The following is a 25,359-nucleotide window of genomic DNA, read 5'->3' as shown; positions in this document are numbered from 1 at the left end:
ATTGATTAAAATAAACTGGTGATGAAGATCATTGTTCATTACCAGGGATGCAACTTCATTCTTTTTAAAATCTTTTAATACTTTGATACAATGTGGGTCTTCTAGAGTCATTCAATAAAGAAAATATTAGTCATACTTTATTGAAAATATTTGTAAATAGTCACGGGGACTCACCTGACTGTTAGTCTACAGAGCTCAATATTAATTTAAATTAGTTATATACCACTTGAAATATCTGTTTATTTGCTGGACTAATTATCAACAATATCTTGATAAACTACTATTTTTTGAGGGCAAAAAAAGACAGTGACTTTGAATATTCAGATGCTCGATGGCTAATTATACAACAAAAACAATTGATTGTGCATCTTATCAATTGGAACAAGCTTGTACGTTAGCATCTTCTCTCAAGCACTTCAAATAGTTAAATGCATTCCTTTGACGCTCCGATGTAATGGAGCAAATTCCTAGGATATCCATGATCAACCCTATTGTTTAGGTTTCTTATTTAGCTATTAGTTATTGATATTATCATATATACCCAGTTGAAACATATTATTTGTATGTGGCATGGAGTTATTTTCTACGTAGTATAAACACTTCATAAACTTCTGCTCCTTAACGAGTAACAAATACATATGTCCAAAATGCATATTAGGTCTACTGAAAACATTTAAGTTGAAATTCCAAAGTTACTTTGCATTTGCATAGCAGTAAGAAAGTTTTAAAATACTGAGGCATTAGGATTTTTGATAAATTAAATACATCTCATATTTCATTAGCATTACACAATTTATTATAAAAGGCTCAGCAATTTTATAACTGGACAAAGATGCTGCCTACATTTGTGTACCAAAAGAATGTCTTTATTATGCCCTTCTTTTACCCCCATAGTATTTGCATCTGTTGAAAATATTGCCTTGCTAAATTTCTGCTATTTCTTTAAGATGTTCAAGTTAACCATAAACATATTTTTTCTTCTGGTAGTTATAAGTGGACAAATCAACCAATTGAAGGAAGTAATTAAGATATGGCAACTGGGGAATCCATAACTTACAATACTGTTCTTGTGGGAGACTTTTCAAATCCTTATACATACTACTTGTTTGAATGTTAAATACTTTCTTAATAGGATTAGTCTGTAATAAAGGTATCGAATGAATTAGAAGACATGCGTGCAACTTCATAGTGAAAGTATAACTGAATATGCACTTTTTGAGATGCATTGACTTTCAGTAATGTCATAGGGTACCTGAATATTGTGGCCTAGGTATCCGTCAAAAACATTTTGCTTGTAAACATCGTTCACAAATATATTGCACAATTGGAGTTCACAATAGTGAATCTACACCTAAATGGAGCAACATTTTTGCAAACCATATTTAGGCCACAGTATTTATGTGTAACAATGTTTTAGTTATTAGTCACCCCTACCACCAATCTACAAAATTAAAATGGACACATAAAAAAAACATGATATCATTAAAAAAGACTTGTTTATAAGGTAAATTTCAAAAGAAGAATAAAAACAACATTTCATAACACTTTGTTAAACTTTATTGAATTTCAGAATTCAAGCTTTTTTCTTGAATTAAGTTTTTAGGCTGGTCTAAGGTGGTCTAAGGTCCTACAATTGAAAAAGCATTTTTGTTAAAAAAAGAAAAAGAATGAAAGAAATTAACAATTCTTTTAAATAATTCAAGAAATTATCAATTAAATAAAGAATCAAAGATATGTAAAAACATTTTTTAACTGCCTTGCCAAATAATACTACCTTCTTTAGTAAATGGCACAATGATTATGACATTGACATGCAGCTCTGAAACTGATAACATCTTTTTTACCTTGACATGCCACATTGTTTGAATTTCTTATTCCCAGTATGTGATATGTTCCAATTGTATTACTGACCAGGAAAGAATGGAATTTCTTAAACCCAGTGCAGGTACGTCCTACAAGTCGTGCATTATGGGATGGTGTATATGTTTACATATTTGTATGTGATTTTCTTTAAAACAAATCATAAAATACCAGTTCTAAGAAACCGTTTCTTCTAAAGATTTTAATAAAAATATTAAAGTTGAATGACATTCATCATCTGGCAAAAACAAATTCCTAGAATGTCTTGTTTTTCAAAATTGACTTTAAAACGTTTTGAGGTGTTAATGCCATACATCTTGGAAATGTATTCTCCTCATTGGCTTTTATGCAAAGTTTAGCTAGGTCACTTTTCTCATGACTCCTTTCTATTGCCACATTCGGTCATGTTTTCTTCATATTGCTACTCCAAAAAATCACCCCCACACAATGTGTCTTCTTACCACTTCCTTCTTTTGCCCCCACCATACTTCTCCATCCCTACCTCATCTTACTACTCATTCTTTAATATTTAATCATTCATAATTTGTAATAAATTACTCATTTTCAGCATAATTGAAAACAATGTCCTCTGAGTAGGATTTGGTATAGGGTCCTCAATTATTTGTTAGTAAATATTTTTTTTATTTTCAACTGTTATTTGGATTGGTCTTACTATTTTCACAAGAACTGTACTTATATTAATATGGTTTTACACAAATTCGGTTTTCCATTATCTTGATTCTCAAAAATTGGTTCCTATTATTTGTCTTTCTTGATCTGGTATAAAGCCAAATATATTTTTCAGTCATTCCATCTCTGAGCACCATAATTGTGTAGCTTCTAAACTGAAAACAGATTCCTGGTGAGCTAATGCAATGACCTAGGTGTTGTTAACTCTTGCATCGAAATATAGTGGTTTTCTGTCATGGTTGCACTTCGTTGGATATATTTGTTGGGTGTATTGTAGATGGAAAATCTATTTTCGCAAATGTGTTAATTTGAGTGAATTGAACAAAAGTTAGAGGCCGTTTTCAACTTAGGTCATGCGAATGTGTATGAATCACACTGCAAAATAAATGTGTGAATACTGAGGAAATGCCTTGTGTGCAATATATTCTGACAAAAAGACTTATCCTACTGTTTTTAAAACATATGCTTTTATACGGCAAATTGAGGTGCTTATTTTGGTCTATGAATCATTGTCTTGTTAACAGCAACAACATTTTGGAGAATATTTTCAGTGTTGCATGTGCTTCAGGGCATGATTCTGCTTGCTAATACATTTTTACACCAAAATGTATGAACACTTTGATTGATCACTTTTAATTTTCATCTCATATTCTTTTTACAGGTTGGCGGATATATTGTATCCTTCCTAGAAGGTTGCTGCAAAACTTGTGAGTAACTATTTACATTACATTCTTATAGCAAGTGTGAATAGCAGCCATGGAGGGAGTAGACAGCAGGCAAGAATGAGATTTACATATTAGCCCAACAGTTCTTGTCTAAAGCCAACTTTTATATTTCTAGACGATTGTTTATGCCAACTCATTTTTTCCAATTCTCATACCGTTTTCCAGTTCTAAGAAACATTTACCCGAGAAAAAAGTCATATTGTATGCATTTATACTTGTCATGAGTCATTCAAATATACACTGGCAAAATCTACAATTTTAAGTCAATTCTATGAGTGTGCAATTAAGGCAATGCATGCATTCATTTGAATGAACCTGCAAAAATGGACATTCACTGGGAAGTTGTGTAGTGACTAAGCACATGCTGTGCAAAATGAATGCACACCCATAAATAAATAAGATATTTAGTATTCAAAAATGCATATCCTAAATTTACCTGAGCAACTAACTTACATCCAAATGGATCTCGTACAAAAGGAGCAAAGAGTGTAGGAATACTCAATACGTTTTTTAAAATTGTGAATAAGAAGGTGTGCAATAATTAACTTTTCTATTTATTTGCCATATTTTATTGTGCTGCTTTACCAAAAGGCATACGTACACTTAACACAGAGAATAACTAGTAACAATTACAGGGAGTAGAGAATGATGAGAGCAGACTAATAATAGAAGGGGCAGAGGAGGTGACCAACAGTGGTGATTGAAGGGGTTAGTTGAGGTGAATGTAGAATAGGTGAGTTTTTAAAACTTTCCTGAAGATGGGTGTGTCAGATTGGATTCTGGCTGACAATGCAAGTGGTTCCCTGAAGCTAGTCGCAGCTCCAGAAAAATATGGTTTTAGAGCTGAATAAGTCTTTGCAGCTGGAGTTTCTTGATCCAAAGTCATCACTCTCCACCATAGATGGTGGGGAGAGCTGTAAGGTAAGGAGGGGATTTGATATGGATGGCCCTGTGGGCAAAGCATCCAATATTGAACCTAATTCTGGATTGAATAGGGAATTAGTGGAATACCCTCAGGACTGGAGTTGTGTTCAAATTTCCATTAGGAGAAGACTCTGTTCAGGCAGTTGTATGAAAGACCACGTTGATGGGGACAAGAGAAGCCATTGGGAGAACCATACCTGCTGCATTGCAATAGTAAAGGCCGGAGATGATTTGACTGTGGGCCACAGCTTAGGGGTACATTGTTTTAGAAAGGAATTATGTATCATACATATCACCCTAGAAACAGAGCCTGCATAAAAATACTTAAAGGTGTAAGAAACTGGCTCTATATATACTGCACCAAAGTGAGGTACAGTGTGTATAGAGTCCAAGAGTCTCCAGAGGTAGGCAGAGGTTAAAGTTAGATAGAACCTTACTCTCTAAAGTGGTAGCTTGGTCGAGCAGTAAGGCAGTATCAGAGGACAGTGTTAAGCATTTGATGTACACACTCAGTCAGCAAATAAATTCACACACTCAAAAACTGAACTCTAGGCCAATTGTTTTGTATAAAAAATATACAGTTGTTTATGTTTAGTAACAAGCAAGGAACAGGTAAGCATTAAATACTTTTCAGTAATAAGTTACTGAATATAGAACTGTTTGAAAATGCAATAGAAATGGTACTTTGTTTGATTTACAGGGGAGCAGTAGTATGCAACACTTAGTGAATACAGTACATTGGAATGAATAGGCTTTTTCAATAAATTGCAGTTAAGTTACTTTTCAGATTACTTTTTCTAACTCATTGCTGGGTCCTAGATTCAGCACTGGGACATTTCCTGAAAACAGTTGAGAAAATGCGTTTTAGTTAGATGTACGATTTTTAAAGAATATTCATGTATTTCAAAAGTTGACAGAAACTTTTTCACAGAGAACCACCAATGTTATCCTATGGAAGGAAATTCAATTCACAAGTAAGTTACTTTTACGTTACTTTTCCTACTTACTGCTGGATACCTAGATTCAGCACTGGGACATTTCCTGAAAACAGTTGAGAAAATGCGTTTTGGTTATTTGTGAGATTTTTAAAGAATATTCTTAGTTTTCAAAACTTTGGGAGAAAAAGTGTCAATGTTATCCTATGAGGAAAAGCAGGTTATTGGTTTCGAGGTAAGTACTCGGTCTTTGGAGTTGGGGTTCTGGGGTTAGACTCAAGGGTCTCCCAGGGTCAGTGATGCACTGTTTTTGTACCCTCAGCGGCACTAGGGTGGCCGGGTGCAGAGTGTTGAGGCCCAATGTTATCCTATGGGGGATAGGAGGGCTCCGGTTGGTGGCTGCTGGCAAGCAGGCCACGGGGTTGTGGGAGCAAAGCGCCTAGGGTTTAGCTCAGGGCAAATTGGGGACCAAAGTAGCACCAAAGGTGCACCCTCAGCGGCACTAGGGCGGCCGGGTGAGGTGGCTGTTTTGAGGTCGGGTGCCCTGTTGATTTCAACGGAGATTCTCCGGGACAAAGAAACACTGCAGACTCGGGGACGAGGATCTTCCAGGAGTGACCACCACTTCGAGGGGTAAGTTGGGATGTTGAGGGTTGGTTAGGCACCGTTGGTTTGGGCACACAAGGGCACGGGGCGTCGGGTGCAGCGGTGTCTTGGGACGTTGGATTTTCTTACCCGCTCTGGTCGTGGTGGGGGGTCCTCTGGATTGAGGCTGCAGGCGTCGTCAGGAGGCTTGAGGCAGGTCAGGGGTTGCCGGATCTCGGGTCAGGATCACCGGGGGGACCTCCTCGTGGTGTTTTTTCACTTGAGTTCTGGCCGGGTTCGGCAGGTGCAGAGTGGGATGGATTCACGGTTCCTGGCTGGCACCAGGAGCTGCAGTTTAAACACGTCCGGTGTTCACAGGAGGAACAGTCTGGAAAGTGAAGGCAGGCAGGTCCTCCGGTGTTTGTGAGGTTGCTGGCTGCTGGACATGCCGGGCTTTCGCAGGAGCAGGTTCGAGGGGAGACAGGCCTGTAGGGCTGGGGCCAAGTCAGTGGGCATCATCCTCTTGTTAACTCTGCACGGCTCTTTGTTCTTCTTCTTATCTTCTTTTCTTGTTGTTGCTAGATCTGAGGAAGGAAGGTTCAGGGTGCCCCTATAATACTAAATGTAGGGGTGTTACAGGTAGGTAAAGGGCAGGGACCAATGGGTCCCTTCCCTGGGGTGGGTACACCCCTATTCTGCCAATCTCCCGTGGGAGGGGGGCAGGAGCCGGTCCCTGGTTGGCTGGGTCCCCCCATCCTCAAGATGGCGGGGAATCGAGGTTGTGATTCACCTCGCCTCCCCCACCTTAGGGCTGGAGTTGGCAGAGGTGGGTACACCTCTCTTCCTCACTTGTTTTACCCGCCGGTTCTCCCGCCCAAAGTAGGGGGTAGAACCAGTGGGGACCAGTTGCTGAAAGCAGCAAATGGTCTGCAGAGGCTCACAAATGCGGCATGCCTTTGAAGCTTCTCCTTCGTGAACCCTGCCCATCCTGGGAGAGGAGGCTTGGCACCTCATCCCAGGATGTGCATTGTTTCAGGCCCCCGAGAGCAGCAAGCTCTCGACCCAGGGGTCCAGAAACATGTCTGGTGGTGGCAGCCTAAGCAGCCACTAATTCAGGTCACTAGAAGTTGGTCGAATTTCAGGGGGCATCACTAAGATACCCTCTGTTGTGCAATTTACATTAAATCCCACATTGGAATCAGTGTGGGTTTAATGTGCTGAGAAGTTTGATACCAAACTTCCCAGTCTTCAGTGTAGCCAATATGGTGCTGTGGAGTTCGTAATGACAAACTCCCAGCACCATATACTCTTTAGTGGCAGCACTGCACTTACAGTGCCCAGGAATGGATTTGGGCACTGTAGGGGTGCAGGGCTCGTGCACCTGTACCCTCACCACTGACATAGGGCAACCAGCTAGGACTGATGTATGCCAGGGCAGTGGTTTATGGGCATGGCACACAGGGATGTGTGCCATGTCCACTCTTCAATTTGTTTTGCACCAAGGCACTCAGTCTGCAAAGGCAGTGTGTGAGTGTCAGGGTACAGGGCCTCTGAGGGTAGCACAAGACGTGCTGCAGCCCTTAGAGGCCTTCTCTGGTCACAGTGACCTGGGAACCTGTGGTACCATTTACTAGGGGCTGACATGTGGCCAGAGATACCAATTGGGTTTAGGCTTCAATGCAGTTTTAGGGAAGGAACATAGGCCCTGGGTACCTGATTAGCAGGGCACACTCAGTTACAGAACATCAGCAATTCAACAAAAAGTGAGGGCATACCATGCAAGAAAGAGGGCACTTTCTCATAGAAGTGAAAAGTGATTGTAAATTATTGCTTTAGAAAGTACATTAGTAATATAACCTTTGCTCTTTCCTTTAAGATTTTCTCATAGGAGAATTATAGCACCATTAAATAATTGAAATTGGCACAATTGATCATCATGTCACTATGATGTAGGCCTCATATACAAAAACTATTGCACCTTCCAAAAACATTTTCTTTTTCAACATATACAATCCTAGTTTTGCCATACAATTCACAGACTAACCGAATGGCTTAATGACGTCTCTCTCGTGTAGTGGTTTCCATGGGCATTTGAATATCTTCTGGAACTGTTAAATGTATTATTTCTACAAGACACACTCTGTCTATTCATCCTCACACCATACACAAAGATGTTGTAATCAGCCACAAAACTCACAATCAAGGTACACAAACCCCTGCAAATGGACTCCAGGTCAGCCAATTTACAATCATACTCCAAGGGATGAGTCACATCCTTCATGCAATATTCAGATTCACTTCCTCTCAATAACTCTAACCTGTCTCTCACTAGGCTCAACTGGATTTCACAGGAAATTCACGAAATACAATGGGTTGACTCTAACCACTGCTAATATCATGACCCTCTTAACAAACTGTAATTCGTTAACACAGTCTCATGGTACACTCAAGAATTTGCCCCAGCAAAGGAGTTACTGTCTTCCACGTCTGGCAAAAAAGTATCTGGCGCAAATCTCATAAAACCCTTTTCTTGAATATGCAATCTCAAACCATTAGCTGTACCACCTTCATATCATTCAGGACAATCATTTTATGTGGGCTTTAACATGAAAAAAGTTTTGAAACCACCCAGTTCAGTTCAGTTCAAGTTTCTTTATTCGAAATGTAAAAACATTATCATAAAAAGTACAATGAAAATCATGATTAAAATATCATAAAATGACAAAAATTTAAAAGAAAGGATAGTAATGAGCATAATTACATACAAAATGCATAACATACGGGAAAGCTTTTATCATCTAAGACTGCATAGATGCCCTTATTCTTACAATCACTTTCAGATAAAAAGAAACCACAGCAATGGCTAATGGGTTATCCAATGTTTTCAATTTGTGATACGCTGTCCTACAGGAACGTAATCCCCATGATTTAAGCAATGGTTTCAGATAAGTGACCCTTGGCAATTGGTAAAACTTGCAAAATAAAATGCAGTGGATATTGGATTGTACTGACAGGCCATCGCATGGACATTTCTCCAAATCTCTGGACCAACAATTCTGATTGGGGAATGTTAGCAGTCTGAAAAAGGTATCAGTACGGAAACGAGACACAAGCATGCGGATGAAGGGGGATGGAATTAAAGATAGATATTGCTGCATCCCTTCAACAATAGTGGAATGTTGATACTCCACAACCGTACACTTAGATTTTTCAAGGGACCAGCGACGATTAGCCAGATGGGTAACGACTAATCGTTTTAATGTAACTATAGGTATATTTTTTAAAGTAGAGGGATCAGTAAAGAATTCTGGATGCCCTATATCACGTGACAAGTTTCTTACATAGTTCAACCATTTGATGTTGTCAACCTCATTCAGACTGAGACAATCAGTGATAATTTCCCTATTAAAGTGTGTTTCGGGGGTAGTCCAGACTTTGTGCCATAAAATGAGGGGAGAAGATTTTATAATGTCCGTGATATATGTCAGGCCAAGTTCATTATGCATTACATATATAGAGGTGCCACGTGGGGTGGCCAGGAGATAGCGCAAAAATAAATTTTCAGAGCGCTGGATGTAATCAGCCTGCTCTATTCCCCAAATCCCAGATCCATATGTGCCAGTCGAAACACACTTGGCGCCATAGATCTGTAATAAGGGGGTGATCGGGCGTCCCCCCAATTTTTTCGAAAAATTGGTCAATGCGCCCAAGGCTTTGGAGAATGCTGCTCCTCTAGCTTGGGCAGCGGCCCGCCAAGTACCCTTCTTGTCGAAAGTGATGCCCAGGTAAGGAAACCTATCAACGCTTTCCAGCTTATTGCCGCTTATAAAAACGGAGCATTGTTTCTTTCCGATTCCTAGGCCACAAGACATTGTGAAAGTTTTAGATGCATTGATTTTTAAACCTCTCTGTGACATAAACTCAGTAAAATCCTTTACAGCCCTTTGAAGCCCCATGCGTGTCTGTGACATAATTGCAGCGTCATCCGCATAAAGAAGTATGGGTATGGGTTTCCCATTTATGGTAGGATAATCATAATAGTTTCTATTAAGATAATGGCCGACAGAGTTTATATAGAGGGTGAAGAGCAGGGGGGCTAAAATGCATCCCTGCCTTACACCTCTTCTGATATAAAACCTGTCGGAACACTCTCCCTGTCTACCATACCTGACACGTGCTGATGCTCCCCTGTAGAGCTCTTTAATGAATGCAAGGATAGGGGGCTCTATGCCAATCTCAGCAAGGGATTCCCAAAGGAGCTCATGATCGTCGCAGTCGAATGCAGAACTAAGATCTACAAAGGTCACGAAGAGGTTCCCCTTTTTTGCCTGGATGTACTTGGCAATTATAAGGGTCAAATTCAAGCCTTGCTCGGTGGTACCTCTGCCCTGTCTGAAACCATATTGTAAGTTGGAAATTATATCTTGTTCACCCAGCCAGTCATGGATCCGATTTAGGATAATTCGTCCAGCGACTTTCATTAGGGAGTCGAGCAGTGAAATAGGGTGATAGTTAGAGGGGTTGTTCCTATCGCCTTTCTTAAAGATCGGTACGACAACCGCCTCAGGCCATGTATCAATGAAACCTATAATATTCAAGGAGTTTAAAACATTAGTAAGCAGAGGAGCCCACAGGTCCAGCTGTGATTTAAAAACATCGATAGGTACGCAGTCGGGACCAGGAGCCTTCCTATTTCTATTTCTATTTCTATTTAGGGAGTTTTGTAAAGCGCTTGGTGACGCACAGCGGCGTGTCCCCGCGCTAAGGAGCGGCTGCTAACTGGAACCTACAGAAGTGGAATACTTTACTGTTCGAATAGTGTAGTTTTGAGCTTGGCTCTAAAGATTAGTTCAGATGGTTCGAGACGCAATATTAAGGGTAATGTGTTCCATCTGACGGCTGCAAGGTACCTAAAGGATCTTCCGCCCATCCGTGCTCTGGACACCTTGGGGACAACAAGGCGTCCCGAGCCAGAAGATCTGAGGGAGCGGGACGGTTCATAAGGTGTCAGCAGTCCTTTCAAAGGGAGAGGAGACCTCCCGTTGATGATCCGATGGCACATGCAGAGTGCTTTGAAATCAACCCTACTTCTGATCCCAGAAGGGCTTTCTGACAATGCTACCTCAGCACAGTCGAAAGTAAGGTCTATAGGAAAAGGGCTGGGGACATTCAGCTCTTTATGATGGTTATGATGAATATCCAAAATACCTGCATGCGCTGTGTGGTCTAATAGATCATATAAGGTGCCAAAATGGCTAACCTAAGTTTCAGCGGTTATGGCCATGTCAACTTTTGTTGACTGCGTGCACTGCAAAAAAGGTGCGTTAACTGCTTTCCAGAAAGCGGTATTGTCCCTATTATTAGAGGCTTCCTGTAAAGCTAACCAGGCCTCTGCTTTCAACTGATTTTTTCTCGTCAGCCGTGCAGCGCGATATTTTTGTCTGGCCAGCCGTATTTCTGACTGGTTTCTTGGATTAGTTTTTAAAATGTTTTTTAAATGTTTCAAGGCTTTTGAACAGGACCTATTAAACTAACCTGAGCTGCCTTGTGAGGTTTTCCTTGGAGCTCTAGAAAGTAATTTTTTGATCTCCGACGAAATGACGGAAAAAGAGTACCTAATTGCCTGAGGGCTTTCTGTGGTGGACAGACATGTCTGTATGTGCTCATATGTGTTATTAATCAGAGAATTGAGGAAGACTGGGGGAACTACTTTATCCCATTTTAAGTAAAGCCCCATGGTGGTTCCCAAAGCAAGTGGCGGTGTATGGGACAAATTTACCCTTACATCATCATCAGCTGTTGAGGTTAATTTTAAAGTCGCCGCTATTGGATAATGGTCACTAATGGCACAATCAAGTGTATCCCAGTTTGATATGATCTCTCTGTACCTGGAGGATATCAGGGTATAGCCAACTATGGAGTGGCAACCTCTCCTGTTAAAGGTTGGCTTAAAACACTTTGATGGACAACACAGCTCGTTCATATAAGATAGGTTAAAGTGAAATATTAAGCCGTTTAAGAGATCTCCTAGTTTGGTATGCAAGAAATGGGGAGAGGAATCGCCACTGGTAGAATCCAGACCACAAGTGCCTTCATTGCTCAGTGGACACAATGAGCAATTGAAGTCCCCCACCCAGATAAGCAACATATCGGTTTTAAGATGAGACTCAATATTAATTAAGTCGGCCTTTAAGCCATTAAGGACCAGGTCATGGCGAGAACTGGTGATGTTATTATAAAAATTAACAAGGGTGATGTTTTTAAAACAGCCGCCTATTAGGGAGATAATCTGGTAGTTTTCAGTTCCAATAAAGTTTGTGTGCAATAATCCAGATTCTTCGGATATATAAGTCACTAAGCCGCCCTTATTTCTGTCGTATAGGCTAGAAAGGGCTGGGGTATGTAGAGTCTTGTATCCCAAAAGATGGAGTTCATTAATATTCCAAGTTTCCTGGAGGCATATAATGCCTCGGACCCTTAAAGGGTTTGTCAATTTGTCGAGGAGACCTGCCACGTTCCAAGACAATAGGCCTTCACCCAGTGAATTATTTTTAATACCAATATTGCCATTCATGGCACCCTTTGGGTTCTCAATAGTTTCCTGTATCTGGCAAGGATTTAATAAGCATAAAGTATCGCTCATCAAATGTTGGTTCAAGAGTGAATTGGATATTAAACTGTCGGTTAATGAGTTATGCTCGGAATTTAGAGAGCGAGAATCGATAGGTTTTATTGACTTCTTCTCGAGCTTATCGAGGTTCATAAAGTTGGTCTTATGGTTAAGAAGATCTAGATCTAAGATGGTTTGAAAAGAGCTCAAGATGACAGTGTTACCAATCTCATTTTCAGCATTTGAGCGTCAGTCTAAGTCATCCAAGCCAGAAAGAATAGCATATCTGTTTGAAGTTGGAAAGGTAAGGTGAGGGGGTTCTGTGTTAGCCGCGGATAATTAATATAATTTTGGGGGATTTAACAGGAGAGAACGAGGGTAAAAATAACTTAGGGCATGAGTGGTAATGCCTACACCATTGGTCGGGGTATACCAGTCTGCGATATGACGCAATACCCTACGGTCTCTAAAATTTATAATAATCACGTCTCCATGAATATCCTTCGGTCTATAGCCCACCCATCCCAATCTTCTCACATGAAGTATTTCGCCATTGATATCGTTAGGAAGTGGCCGATTTTTACTCAACCAATGAACTAACTTATTTTTAAGTTCTTGGTATCTCTCTAACTTGCCCATAGCCAGTTCCGGGACGCCGGCAAGTATCACCACATATGGGGCTGCTTCTGGGGGCAGATCGATATGGTAAGTCATTCCCTCCCTACAAATCTGAGGTGGCTGCATGTTGGCGTTGTCACTATGAGGTTCTACAGGTTTGTGCGTTTTCATGAGTCTGCTATGTTTTTCGCCGGGGACACTGTTCTCCAGTATGGGTATAAGAGCAGGTGTATTCGCATTTCTGGGCGATGATATTGGGTGGCTAGATCTTTGATCGGGTAAAGAATGCCCATTATTGGGAAAAAGAATAGAGTTTTTTGATAAACAAGTGTTTAAGTCTCTATTGGATGGTGTAAGAGAGGCAATAGATGTTTCCAAGGACGTTAGTTGTATATTTTTAATCCTCTCCACCAGAGGAGAAAGTAATGATTTTAGTAAATGCTCTATGTCATGTAGTAGGTTAGGGGAATGAGACATAGGTATCTGAGTATGATCTTGCGAGGATTCTACAGATATTGGAGTCGGCTGGGTTTGGGAAGCAAGTTTAAGGGACTCAGAATGAGAATTTTTCTTCCGTTTTGTTTTTTGCAGTGTAGACTTAACTAGGGGTTTGAGGACAGTGGGTTTTCTTCTAATAGCCTTTTTTTTACTCTTTCTAGTGATTTTTATTGGGATCAGGTCCTCAATTGAGGAATCCGTTATAAGTTGAGTATTTGAAGTGTGCATAGTATTGACCTTAGGTGCAAGCGGTATATCTATTACATCATGGGGGTGCAGAATGGTATCCACGTCAGGTGCAGGGACCATAACAGTATTAGAAGTCGTTGGTGAAAGAGCGTTCTCAATATGGCCTAAGGACGAACGTTTTTGGTACAATGGGTTCAAAGACAAGCAACGTTCTGTTATGGCTATCTCCTGCTCGAGGACGGTGGCAGCCCTGGTGATAAAATGATCTAATGTCCCCCTGACTGAACCCCCCACTAGGGATTTCCTGATTTTGCTGGAACACGAAGTCATGGTGTAGCAGTGATAGACAGAATGCTATCAGACTTCAAAACAATGCAATACAGGTAATGTCTCCACACACAACTTATGCAACGCGGAAGTCTTACTAAGTACTCAGCGGCCGGTGGTCAAGGGGGGTGGCCCAGCCCAGCCTCTGTCGGCCTCGGACAGCCGTAGACGGCCCGCCCTTTACCCGGCGCGACGCGGAGGGAGCTCGTTGTTTTTTCTCTCCGCCGGCTCGGAAGTCCGATTGGTTGGGTGCGGGGTCCACAGCCAGGGATTGTGGGGGTGGTAGTCCGTGTGCTCCACTCGCCGCTCGCTGCTGGGTCGATCCGCGTCAGCGTCAGCAGAGCAAGGCAAGACAAACCATGGGCACCCACCGGTCCTGCAACTCTCAAAGGCACAGCACAGGTAATTTCCTGCAGAGGTTCATGAGACAGGGAAACCACCCAATACCTCAAAACAACATCTAAAATGTTTCTAGTTCCAAAATATTAAACCTCCTCATTCATGTTCAAACAACAAACGTCTTTTTGTTATTGATCACCTCTGCACTTTTAAAATTCATCTATGCCTCCTTGACCCAAAACTCTTGCCATGATCACTGAAATCTGACACATTAGAGAGCTTGCTGAAGAAGTCCAAGCTCTTGTTTTACCCTCATACTTTTGAAACAGAAGACCAGACACCCAAGTTTTCCTTTTAAGAAAATAAGATAGAAAACAGCTATATTTAAACTCACAGCCTTAGTCTAAGACCCTAACTGTCAGTTGGATAAACTTCTATTTGTTCTTGGTTGGGATTGTTATCTGGTACTCATCTGCTAGATATTTCAGGAGCAATTGACAAGGGGCATTTCCACTCGCATTATCCACAAATTTGGTTTGATTGAAATAATGCTTGCTTGATTTTCTTCCTTCTGTTCATGATGAGAGTGTTTTCCAGATCGTCCACTACAGAGAAGCAGTTGAATTTATAATCTTTGGGGATGAATATCTGATCTGGACCACTGGGGTTGCTAATATGGGGCCAATAAAGCACCATTTGATAAAATGCAGCGGACACTCATCTTCACACTGGTAATTATACAGTGACTGCTCTTTCTGTTTATGACATCCATAAACTGAAACTGAAACTTAATGTCCTACATAAAAATATTGCTATTTCATACTTAAACTCAATCCAGTCAAAACTGGATTAAAGGCCTGATTATGATCTTGGTGGACAGGTTACTCCATCACAACGGTGACGGATATCCTGTCCACCAAAATATAAATCCCATAGGATATAATGGGTTTTTTATTTCGGAGGACGGGATATCCATCACCGTTGTGATGGAGCAACTCATCTGCCAAGTACGTAATGAGGCCCCTAGTTCTGTAAATGAGTATTACATGCACTGTGTCAGGACTGAAATGAACTCTCTCATCTAAAACTCTCCTTCATAAAACATTTGCCCTTCATCCTCAACACCTATATTTTTCCTTGAACTCAACATCTAAAGACCATGCATACAGTTTTCGAAACATGGCTTGTTCTTTAGAAAATGAATTCACTCATCCACATTGGAGACTTCAGTTCACTGGTTCATTCACAAGCCCTCTCACATTTTGATGAAGACAGCACCTTGCTAGCAACATTCCAAGATCATTGCTAGCACTTTTAGACCAGTGATTTTCCCTGCTCTGTCCTACATGATCACAACAAAAAAACAAATATTGGAGAAGCCAATATGTCGGCTGGCTGCAAGCCCACTGGCTTTGTCAATCTCATTTTACTTTGTCTTATTTTTTTTTACTTGGTCAGATGCCAGACTACCAGTGTAGTTCCTGGCATGAAGGGAACTACTTTATTTGCTGATGTGCTCCTTGTGAAAGAGCAGAATGCTGTCACTCACAGTGAAGTTAGCCAATGGCTGAAGTAGGCTGACCCACTGTCCCATGCTGTAGGCTGTCGGGGGCAGAAGAAGATGTAAATGACACAACAAGTGGCTAGCTAAAATAACTTGTATGTCAATTACATATATATACTTTTATTACAATTAAGAGCTCACAGTTAACATATAATAATTACATTACCCTCCTACAAATGGATTTAAGCTGGGGCACACAGGAAGCATGGATAGCCAGGGCTGGCTTTAGCACTGGTGGCACCCTGTGTGATATTATTTGTTGGCACCCCCCTATGACCCCATCTACCACATATTCCCTCACTACCACCATTTAACAATACTCCTCAAGTCTCTATAACCACTCTCTCTCAGACTGATTTAGTTTTATAGCACCACTCATACCAGTGTAGGGTGTCAGAGCACTTTAAATCACACACACATTGGCACAGAGACAATCATACGTGTGTAAATCAGTGTATAGTAAATTTTATATGAAACAGAGGACTACAAGGTGTAGGAGTCATATGTCATCTATACTGGTAGGCGGTATAGTTTGAGTCCTTGGTCTGGAAAAGCACAAATTCAGAATTTAAAACATAACATCATTGTTAGGGGTTCTCTTTAATAAGAAGAATTAATCTCTACCCAAATTAACCGTTTTTGAAAGTTTAGGATAATGAAAGACAGGGCAAAAAGACAAATAGCTCATATATATATCTTGGCATTTGCATGCAGCTCTTTGATGAGAGTTAATAGCGCACTATGCTATAATATTGTTTTAACTTATAAACTGCAAGTAACGAAAAGATTCATGGGACACAAGCAGTAACCCACTGACCTATTTACATTATATGCACTTTGTGATCTGCATGGTACACATTCTTTGCAACAAGCATATTAACCCACTGCACTACCTTACGATACGTAGTGATCTTGACGTGTTTAGTGATGGCTGAAAATTGTTGGAAGCAAGGAACGTGCTAGCATGTGTTATCCTAAAGGGACAATTAGTTATGGATTCCTCACCTTAGAATTACCCCCAGGCGTCAGACTGGATCTGGAGCATTTTTGTTCAGCAGTATGCCCATGTGAGCTGACATCAGTTCTTTCTTTTTCCATGCCGGCCAGCACAGATCCGGAGAGAGCGTTACCTCAAGTCGCTTTTTGACTCAATTTTTGCAACTTTTTGTTGATGCCTTTTTGAGTCGTTACAACTTCTGGTGCACAGGGATGTCATCTTCGCGGACTGGCTTCAAGCCTTGCGGCTCCTACCACAAGCTGATGTTGGTGATGGACCCCCATCTGGAGCCTGGAGCGTGACCATGACCTGAAGTCCTGCTTTGACTGCTGGGCCATGGCCCCTAAGTCTTTGCGGCAGCGGTCCCGAAAGCTTCTGGAGGCCCGGCAGTCGGCTCCACCCACTCGAGGTCTCGGTCGAGAGGGAGGTCGCGGGACCGGTTGCGGAGCCATCACAACCATTCCTTGTTGAAGTCTTCATCAGTCGAAGCACACAAAAAAGGCGAAGAAGCACCATCGCTCTTCACGTTCTCCCTGTCCGTCAGCCGACCCGACACGGTATGCGGCAGGTAGTCATCCGGCTCTGCCCGCGAAGCCTGTCGGGTCGACTCCGAGCCTCCCTCCCTTTCCTGGAGCCAGAGGAACCCATGCCCAACTTCGTGGCTTTTATGAAGCCCTCCATTCTATTTTTGGGCAGCCCGACTCCGCCGGCGCACCGTCAGGTCCCGTGGACTCGGCTGGGGGCTCTTTTGGCCACTTGGTCCAAGCCCAACAGAGGGGCGCCTGTGCACAGGATGCTTGCCCAACACCACCACCCGGCCCAAGGCGACTCCATTTTCCTCTCCCAACACCCCACCCCTGAGAGCTTGGTGGATCAAGCCTCCACTTCCAAGGGCGCGTTCCCTACCGCTCCAACTGATAGGGAATCCAAGAAGCTGTGCCATCTTGGGAAGAAAATAATTTCTTCCTCCAGCTTAGGACTGCGGTCGTAGAACACTGCATTTTTCTTGGGCCGTTACCCCCATTCTGTGTGTGACACGGTCGCGCAAGTGCTGCCTCAATGCCTGGAGGAGGCCCAGGCCATGCTCTCCCATGCAGTGGCTGAAGGGAGAGACGCAGCGAAGTTCGCCATACAGTCTGGGTTGGACACTGCTGACTCGCTAGGCAGGACGATTTAAACGTCAGTAGCCCTACAACGCTACACCTGGCTGAGGTCCACTGGCTTTTGGGGTGATGTCCAAGCTACACTTATGGACATGCCCTTTGAATGGCCGTCGCTTGTTTGGCGACAAAGCAGACAACTCGCTCGAGCATTTGAAGGACTCCAGGGCTATGGCCAGGTCCTTGGGCCTCACTTCCACCTTTCGCCCCACGCAATCTGCTTTTCGCCCCTTCCGTGGCTATGGAAGGGGTGCCCTGCCACGTTCTGTCCAGAGCCACAGGCCGGCGCAAGCTGTTCAACCTCTGTGCGGCTGGGAACGTGGGACCCACCGTCTTGGGTCTGGGGGCCAGTCCACCAGCGCCCCCTCTGCAGCTGGTCCAAGCCCTCCTAGTACGACCTTTCAGGGCCACCATTCGCCAGTGGGTGGCAGGATTCGCCATCACCTCCCCCACTGGCTCACCATCACGTCAAACAGGGGGGGTTTGCAGATAGTCTGAATGGGCTACTCCCTCCCCTGTGAGCCTACCCCTCCATCCATGCCTTCTCAATTCCATCGCAAGTCAGAGGATCACTTGGCCCTTCTCCAACAGGAAGTTACGGCTTTCTTGGCCAAGGGAGCCATCGAGCAAGTTCCTGTCCCAGAAGTAGTTTGTGGTTGGTATTCCCACTACTTCCTGAGATCCAAGAAAGACAAAGGCCTGCGTCCTATCTTGGATCTCAGGAACATCAACAGCTTCCTCTGGAATGAGAAGTTCAAGATGTTGACACTGGCTCAGGTCCTGTCTGCCCTTGACCCTGGAGACTAGATGGTAGCGTTGGACTTGCAGCATGCCTATTTTCACATCCCTGTCCTGCCGGCCCATCTGTGTTACCTGCTGGTTCACGGTAAGTCACAAGCACTTTTAGTTTATCGTGCTCCCCTTTGGCCTTACCAGCAGCGCTCCAGTGTTCACGAAAGTGATGGCGGTGGTCGCAGCTCATCTGCGCAGATCAGGCGTCCCAGTCTTCTCCTATCTCGACGACTGGCTGTTGAAGGTGAGATCGCCCCAGGCTGTCATCTCCCACCTCCAGACTACGGCTGACCTTCTGCATTCGCTGGAGTTCACCATCAATGTGCCGAAGTCGAACCTGATTCCCTCTCAGAAGCTCCTTTTCACTGGTGCGGTTCTGGACACAGCGCAGGTTTGGGATATTTAGGCTATGATTCCGATCTTTCAGCCTCTTTTCCGGGTTTCGGTCAGAATGACCCTGAGGCTACTGGGCCTCATGGCCTCCTGCATCCTGCTGGTGGACTATGCCAGGTGGCATATGCAGGCTCGGCAGTGGGACCTGACGTTCCAGTGGGCACAGTATCAGGGGAATCTTTCTGATTGTGTCCAGATCTCGGGGGGCATTGCACACCAATTACAGTGGTGGCTTACGAACCAGGATTGGGTCAACGACAGATCCCTCTCCCTTCCCCAACCAGAGTTCACAGTGGTGATAAATGCATCACTTCTGGGGTGGAGCGGCCACATAAGAGAGGCAGAGATTAGAGGGCTCTGGTCTCTGGCGGAGTCTGGGCTCCACATCAACCTTCTGGAGCTTTGGGTGATCCGTCTTGCTCTGAAGGCATTCCTTCCTTCTGTCAAAGGGAAAGTAGTGCAGGTGTTCATGGACAAAACCACCGCCATGTAGTACTGCAACAAACAGGGCGGGGTGGGGTTGTGGACCCTATGCCAGGAGGCACTTTGTCTCTGGAAGTGGCTGGAACATCAGGGCTTGTCCCTGGTGGTTCAACACCTGGCAGGTTCTCTGAACGCCAGGGCAGACTAACTCAGCCACCGGTGCATGATGGATCACGAATGGCGTCTTCACTCGGAGGTGGTGCAAGGTCTCTTTCAGTGGGGGAGAGCCCTTCTTAGATCTATTCGCCACCGATGAGAATGCGCAATGTCAGCAGTTCTGCGCGTTGGAATTTCCAAGGTGGCACTCGCTCAGCGACACTTTTTGCCGCGAGCGGAGTTGCGGTCTTCTATATTCCTTTCCACCTATCCCACTTCTACCCAGAGTGCTAAAGAAGATCATGCGCGACCGGGCCCAAGTCATTCTTGTGGCCCCGGACTGGGCACAAAGAGTCTGGTATTCCGAGCTCTTGCACATGGCCATCGATCCTCCAATCAGACTGCCTCTTCAGGAGGATCTTCTGTCGCAGCAGAAGGGGACTGCCCTCCACCCAAACCTGTCCAGCCTCCAACTCCTTGCGTGGAGACTGAGCAGCAACAGTTGACAGCTTTTGACCTTCCTCCCGAAGTCTGTAACGTTATCTTGGCAGCCAGGCGTCCCTCCACCAAGACGGTATACGCCTGTAGATGGAACAAGTTTGTGGCATGGTGCGCAGCAAAGGATGTCCTTCCTACTAGGCCTTCCTTCCTAAATTGGTTACCTCTTTCCACATAGGACAGACCATCACTTTACCCACCTTCTTTCTGCCTCCTCATCCTTCTAAAGAGGAAGAGAGGCTCCAAAGTCTGGATCCAAAACATGCGCCCTCCTTCTATCTGGATAGCACTAAACAATTACGGGTGGATGACCAGCTCTTTGTTGACTACGTGGAGCCCCCCTTCATGACATCTGCCAGGCAGCTACGTGGGCTTCATTGCACACGTTTACCAAGCACTACTACCTGGACAGCTAAGTCCAAAGTGATGGCTTCTTTGGCCATTCAGTTCTCCAGGACTTTCTGGTGTGAACTTGGTTCACAGACCTACCTCCAGGGTTGGTATTGTTGGGGTAGCTATTCTAAGGTGCGTAATCTAATCCAAAACTAATTGTCTCTTTCAGATGAACAAGTTACTTACCTTCAGTAACGATATATCTGTAACAGACATAGATTAGTGATGGGTTCCTTACCACCCCACCCATCCTCCCGGTTCTGCGAACTGACTTCTAGGGTAAGGGCCCTAGTTTTGTGCACCAGTGTCTTGCATGGCTCTGCGCTTCCGGCGTGGAATGTTTTATAAAGAACTGACGTTAGCGCGCAGGGGCGGCGTCAAAGTAGATACCGCGACTTCATTCCGGCGACCACAATGCCAACAACGAACGTGTAGTCTACCGACGCCACCTACTGATGCGCAGGGGTACTGCTGAAGAAAAAAAATTCCGGATCGAGTCTGACGCCTGGGGGTAATTTTAAGGTGAGGAATCCGTAACTAATCTGTGTCTCTTACAGATATATTGTTACCGAAGGTAAATAACTTGCAAACAGGGCTCCCCACCCCAAGTCAGCGCCCAGTGCGGTGGCACCAATCGCTCCACCCTAGAGCCGGCCTTTTGGATAGCCTTCAATGTATGCTACATAATCTGCTAGGTTATCTTACTCAAACTTCCCTTTAACTATGAGAATATCTATAGTTCAGAAGGCTCCATAGCAAGTGCACCAAACATTGACTTGCCCTGGACATCCTTCTAAGACCAGCATTTATCTACTTTGCACCAGATGTTTTAACTTGAGACTAGAGTGGATCCATGTGACCTTTATGGTCACCTTTTCATAACTCATCCTAAAAACATTTAGTACTTACTTTCATCTCTGTGCTCCCCTATACATTCTTCTCTCTAAGCAGGTTGCCCTCCAATCCACAGCATGTCACTTCACCAAGCACTCTCAACCCCTCATAATTGCATATCCTGGTAAATGAACAGTCCTCATTATATTCCTTGGTCTAAAGCTCCAGAAAGCTCACCCCACAAATTATCTCTAAACAGCCATTTTCAACATAAATGCTGGCAATAATAGTGAAAATAACAATATTAAATGCAAACAATAAAACAAAAGTTTAACATAACATAAACACAAACATAAACATAAACATACATGCAATTCAAGGATTAATGTGCACAGCATATATGAGTGGGCTTGTAATGGGACACAAACGTTGATCCCTGTAATATTGTACCATAGTAACAATGGGGGTGTAATCCAATATCTGAACTGTTTTACTAGACGAGTTTGTGTTTGGATGAGGTATGTTATGGTAAAAAACCGATTGGTTTCATGGCACTGCTCTAAGAAATGCCAGGGCCCTATTGAATTACTCGTATGCTTGTCTGAACAGCCAAGTCTTAAGGAGATTCCTGAAGCTCAGGAGGTCAATGCAGGATCTAATTTCAGAGGGAAGGGAGTCCCTGTATCTGGGGGCTAGTACTGCAAACCTGCAGCCGCCCTGTCGCTTCAATTTGAAGGAGGGTGTCGTCAGGAGGTGCATGTGAGCTGGGCACAAATTATGAGTTGGTGTATGCCTTTGAATGAAGCTGTCAATGAATTTGGGACTACTGCCATTCAAGGATTTGAAGATGAGGCAGCCTACCTTAAAGGCACATAGCTGTGGGATGGGAAGCCAATGCAGCTTCTTCATGAGAGGGGTGACATGTTGCCATCTAGGCTGCTGAAAGATCAGTCTAGCCGCCTGGTTCTACACCAGTTCTAGTAGTTTAGTTAAATATAGTGGGATGCCAAAGTATAGAGAATTGGCATAATCTATGTGAGACATGACCATGGCTAGAATAACCTGTATCAGTGCTTCCTGAATGAGAATTCTGCTGATCTTTCTTATCTTCCTTAACTGGAGTTTAAAATCTTTATTGTGAGGTCACAATTAATTGGTCCCCGAAGACTTTTAGCGGAAGGGGATGGGGTGGGGGGATCCCAGTTCAGTTGGCCAAAAGTGTGAACACCAAGGATTATGGGTGCCCCCCGTTAGGACCAGTTTTGTCCTGTCCGGGTTTACTTTTAAATGATTACTATTCATCCAATTGCAGATGTGCAGCATGTAGACTGAAATTCGAGGACCGATTCAGAAGTGTTGCTAATGGTGAACAACAGTTGATGGTCTTCTGCACAGTTGAAGGTGCACACCTTTCTCTCTTTCAAGGACCGGATCAATGGGAGGAGATAGAGGTTAAACAAATGCGGGGATAATGAGGGATCCACATTTTTGGTGCAGTGAACTGTGATTCGCGGACCGGCTGGGAGTGGTCTTCCAGGAATTAACTAATCCAGCTAAGAGCCGATCCCTGGATACCTGCATCCCTGACATGGCCAACCAAAATACCATGGTCTACCGAGTCAAAAGCCACAGAGAGGTCCAGCACTACCAGGACTTGCAGGGAGCCCTTGTCAGCCTCCTTCCAGAGAGTGCCCAACACAGTCAATATCAGTGTCTCTGTTGTGAGGGCTGGGCGGAACCCTGCTTGGTGGGGGTCAAGATATTCAGACTGTTCGATGAAGGTGCAGAGGCATTTAGCGACATGAGCTTCCAATACCTTGGCCAATTATGGGAGCAAAGAGGACGCAACCCTCAGATAGTGACTCATTCAAGAGGGAGTGGCCCGGTCCAGGAAGAGCACTGAAAGCTTCCTTTAGAATATGGGGCAGACAGCAGTCCCTGGGTGATGCAGATTTTACCTTGGTCAGTAGGTCCAGGAATGCCTGGTTACTTATTGCTGGGAATTGTTCGAGATAACAAGGGTTTTCCGACATTATAGGAAGTGCCTCAGAGGTGGGGCATGTCAGAATTCTAGCTTTGATTGTTGTGATCTTGTCAATAAAAAAGGTATTGAAGGAATTACATAGTGTTTGGGAGCGCATATGTGTTATGGTGACTCTATCAGGTTTGGACAATTCATTAACGATAGAGAAGATTTCCTTTGATCTGTTGGTAGAAGTCAGAATTTTTGAAGAAAAATATGTGCTTTGGAGGTCAAAATAGATTTTTTGTAATTTTTCAGGGCAGCTAAATAAGTCAGTTTTCACTCAGGCGAATAATTATCTCTCCACTTCCTTTCGGATTGACGAAGGGCTAGTTTTTGAGCTTTTAGGTCAGTGGAGAACCATCTCTGGGCATCATGGCGCCGGGCTAGATTTATTTTCCTGAGGGGTAATAGCCAAGGTGTTAGATTTTACTCACTGAGATTAATGGATGATTGATTGGTAGGGGCTGAGTTGGCCAGTGTGTTGTAGAAAAGATTTTTATCAATGCCATTCCAACTCCTTGCCATCGTCCTTCCATTGTAGGGTTTTTGGGCTTAGTAACGTTATTGATGGGGAACTTTATTAGATAGAGGTCAGACCATGTGCAGGGAGAAACCAACAGTGCAGGCACTACAAGATTGGCCAATACCTGATCAAGTGTGTATCCTCTAATATGTGTGGCAGAGGAAACCTGCAGAGTGAAGTTTAACCCTGTGAGTAGGTCAGTTAACTCAGCGGAGTGGGGCCCAATGTATACTACTGTTGAGATGAGTACACTCTAATACTAAGTTGATATAAAATGATTTGATAATACCTATACGGGTCAACTACAGTAAGGTTACTTGTATGGTTTTCTTGTTGAAAATCCAATAAAAAACATACAATGCAACCAAATACCATGAAGATGACAGATCAGAAATTGAGTATGCATTACAGCTTCAACATGTATTAAAGTAAACTGAGACATGCTGTTTGCTTATTATAGAAACAGGACTCAGTGATTTTCAGGTCCAAATGTAGATAAGATCTATCCAGGAAATTACCAATTTGTAAAGATAAAGCTTACCAAAGGAAAAAGCAGCCTAGCCACAGTTCACTCATTATTACAGAGGTATCAAAAGCAGCTCCTTAAAACCAATAGTAGCCAGAGCAGCAATTGATCAGAAAAGTAAAATGCTTTCAGTGAAGAGGACTTCTTCTTTACATTCTATGCTAAAGTACCTAGTGCAGGAGAGTTTAAGATTTTGCAACAAAGCACGAAATTGCCCAAGTAAAGAATTTCTGAACTACATTGACTCTCCAACTACCAATAGCTCTTAATGAGAGACAACATATTAGGTCCCAAATTAACCTAAGGATCACCCTTCTAAAACAGGGAATTACCCCTCACCCACTTAATAGGGAGAAGCCGTAACATTATCATTATAAATGACAATAAAAAACATTAAACATGTAAATATTGTAATAAATAGCATTTTTGCACCTCTAAAAATCTAACATCAAATGACTGCCCTGCAACTAAGGCCATACTTTGAACCTAATAATTGAGTAAGTTGTTGCGTTAGTACAAGTCTCATCTGAACAGGTCACTATATTATGCTTGTTTTCATCATATCCTTCACACAAAAGATTTGGGCCATTGATTGTGACCAACCCTGCGATAGGAGCTAGTCAGTAGTAAACTGTTGTACTGACAAGGATTACCAGGATGGGCTGTGCCTAACACATTGACATGTTGTCTTCACTGATAAAACAGTTTTCTTCAAAGGTTTTACCTTTGAAGTTTGGTAAGAATACACAAAATCTGCCCCTTAGATCAATGCTA

The 25,359-nt window shown here is 43.3% G+C and overlaps 1 protein-coding gene across 1 annotated transcript in view; it reads left to right on the top strand.

The window, feature by feature from the left end:
* Nucleotides 1–25,359, top strand: part of OTOG (otogelin) — a 1,045,291-nt gene that overhangs the window by 948,677 nt on the left and 71,255 nt on the right. Inside the window, exon 54 of the mRNA XM_085647044.1 lies at nucleotides 3,212–3,257. Within this exon, the coding sequence (XP_085503170.1) occupies nucleotides 3,212–3,257 (46 nt within the window). The remainder of the gene's footprint in view (nucleotides 1–3,211; nucleotides 3,258–25,359) is intronic.

The sequence above is a fragment of the Triturus cristatus genome, chromosome 3_2 (genome assembly GCF_964204655.1).
Source record: "Triturus cristatus chromosome 3_2, aTriCri1.1, whole genome shotgun sequence".
In the NCBI taxonomy this organism is placed as follows: Eukaryota; Metazoa; Chordata; class Amphibia; order Caudata; family Salamandridae; genus Triturus; species Triturus cristatus.
The sequence above is the reverse complement of the archived record's forward strand: the minus strand, read 5'-3'. Positions and strand labels throughout refer to the sequence as shown.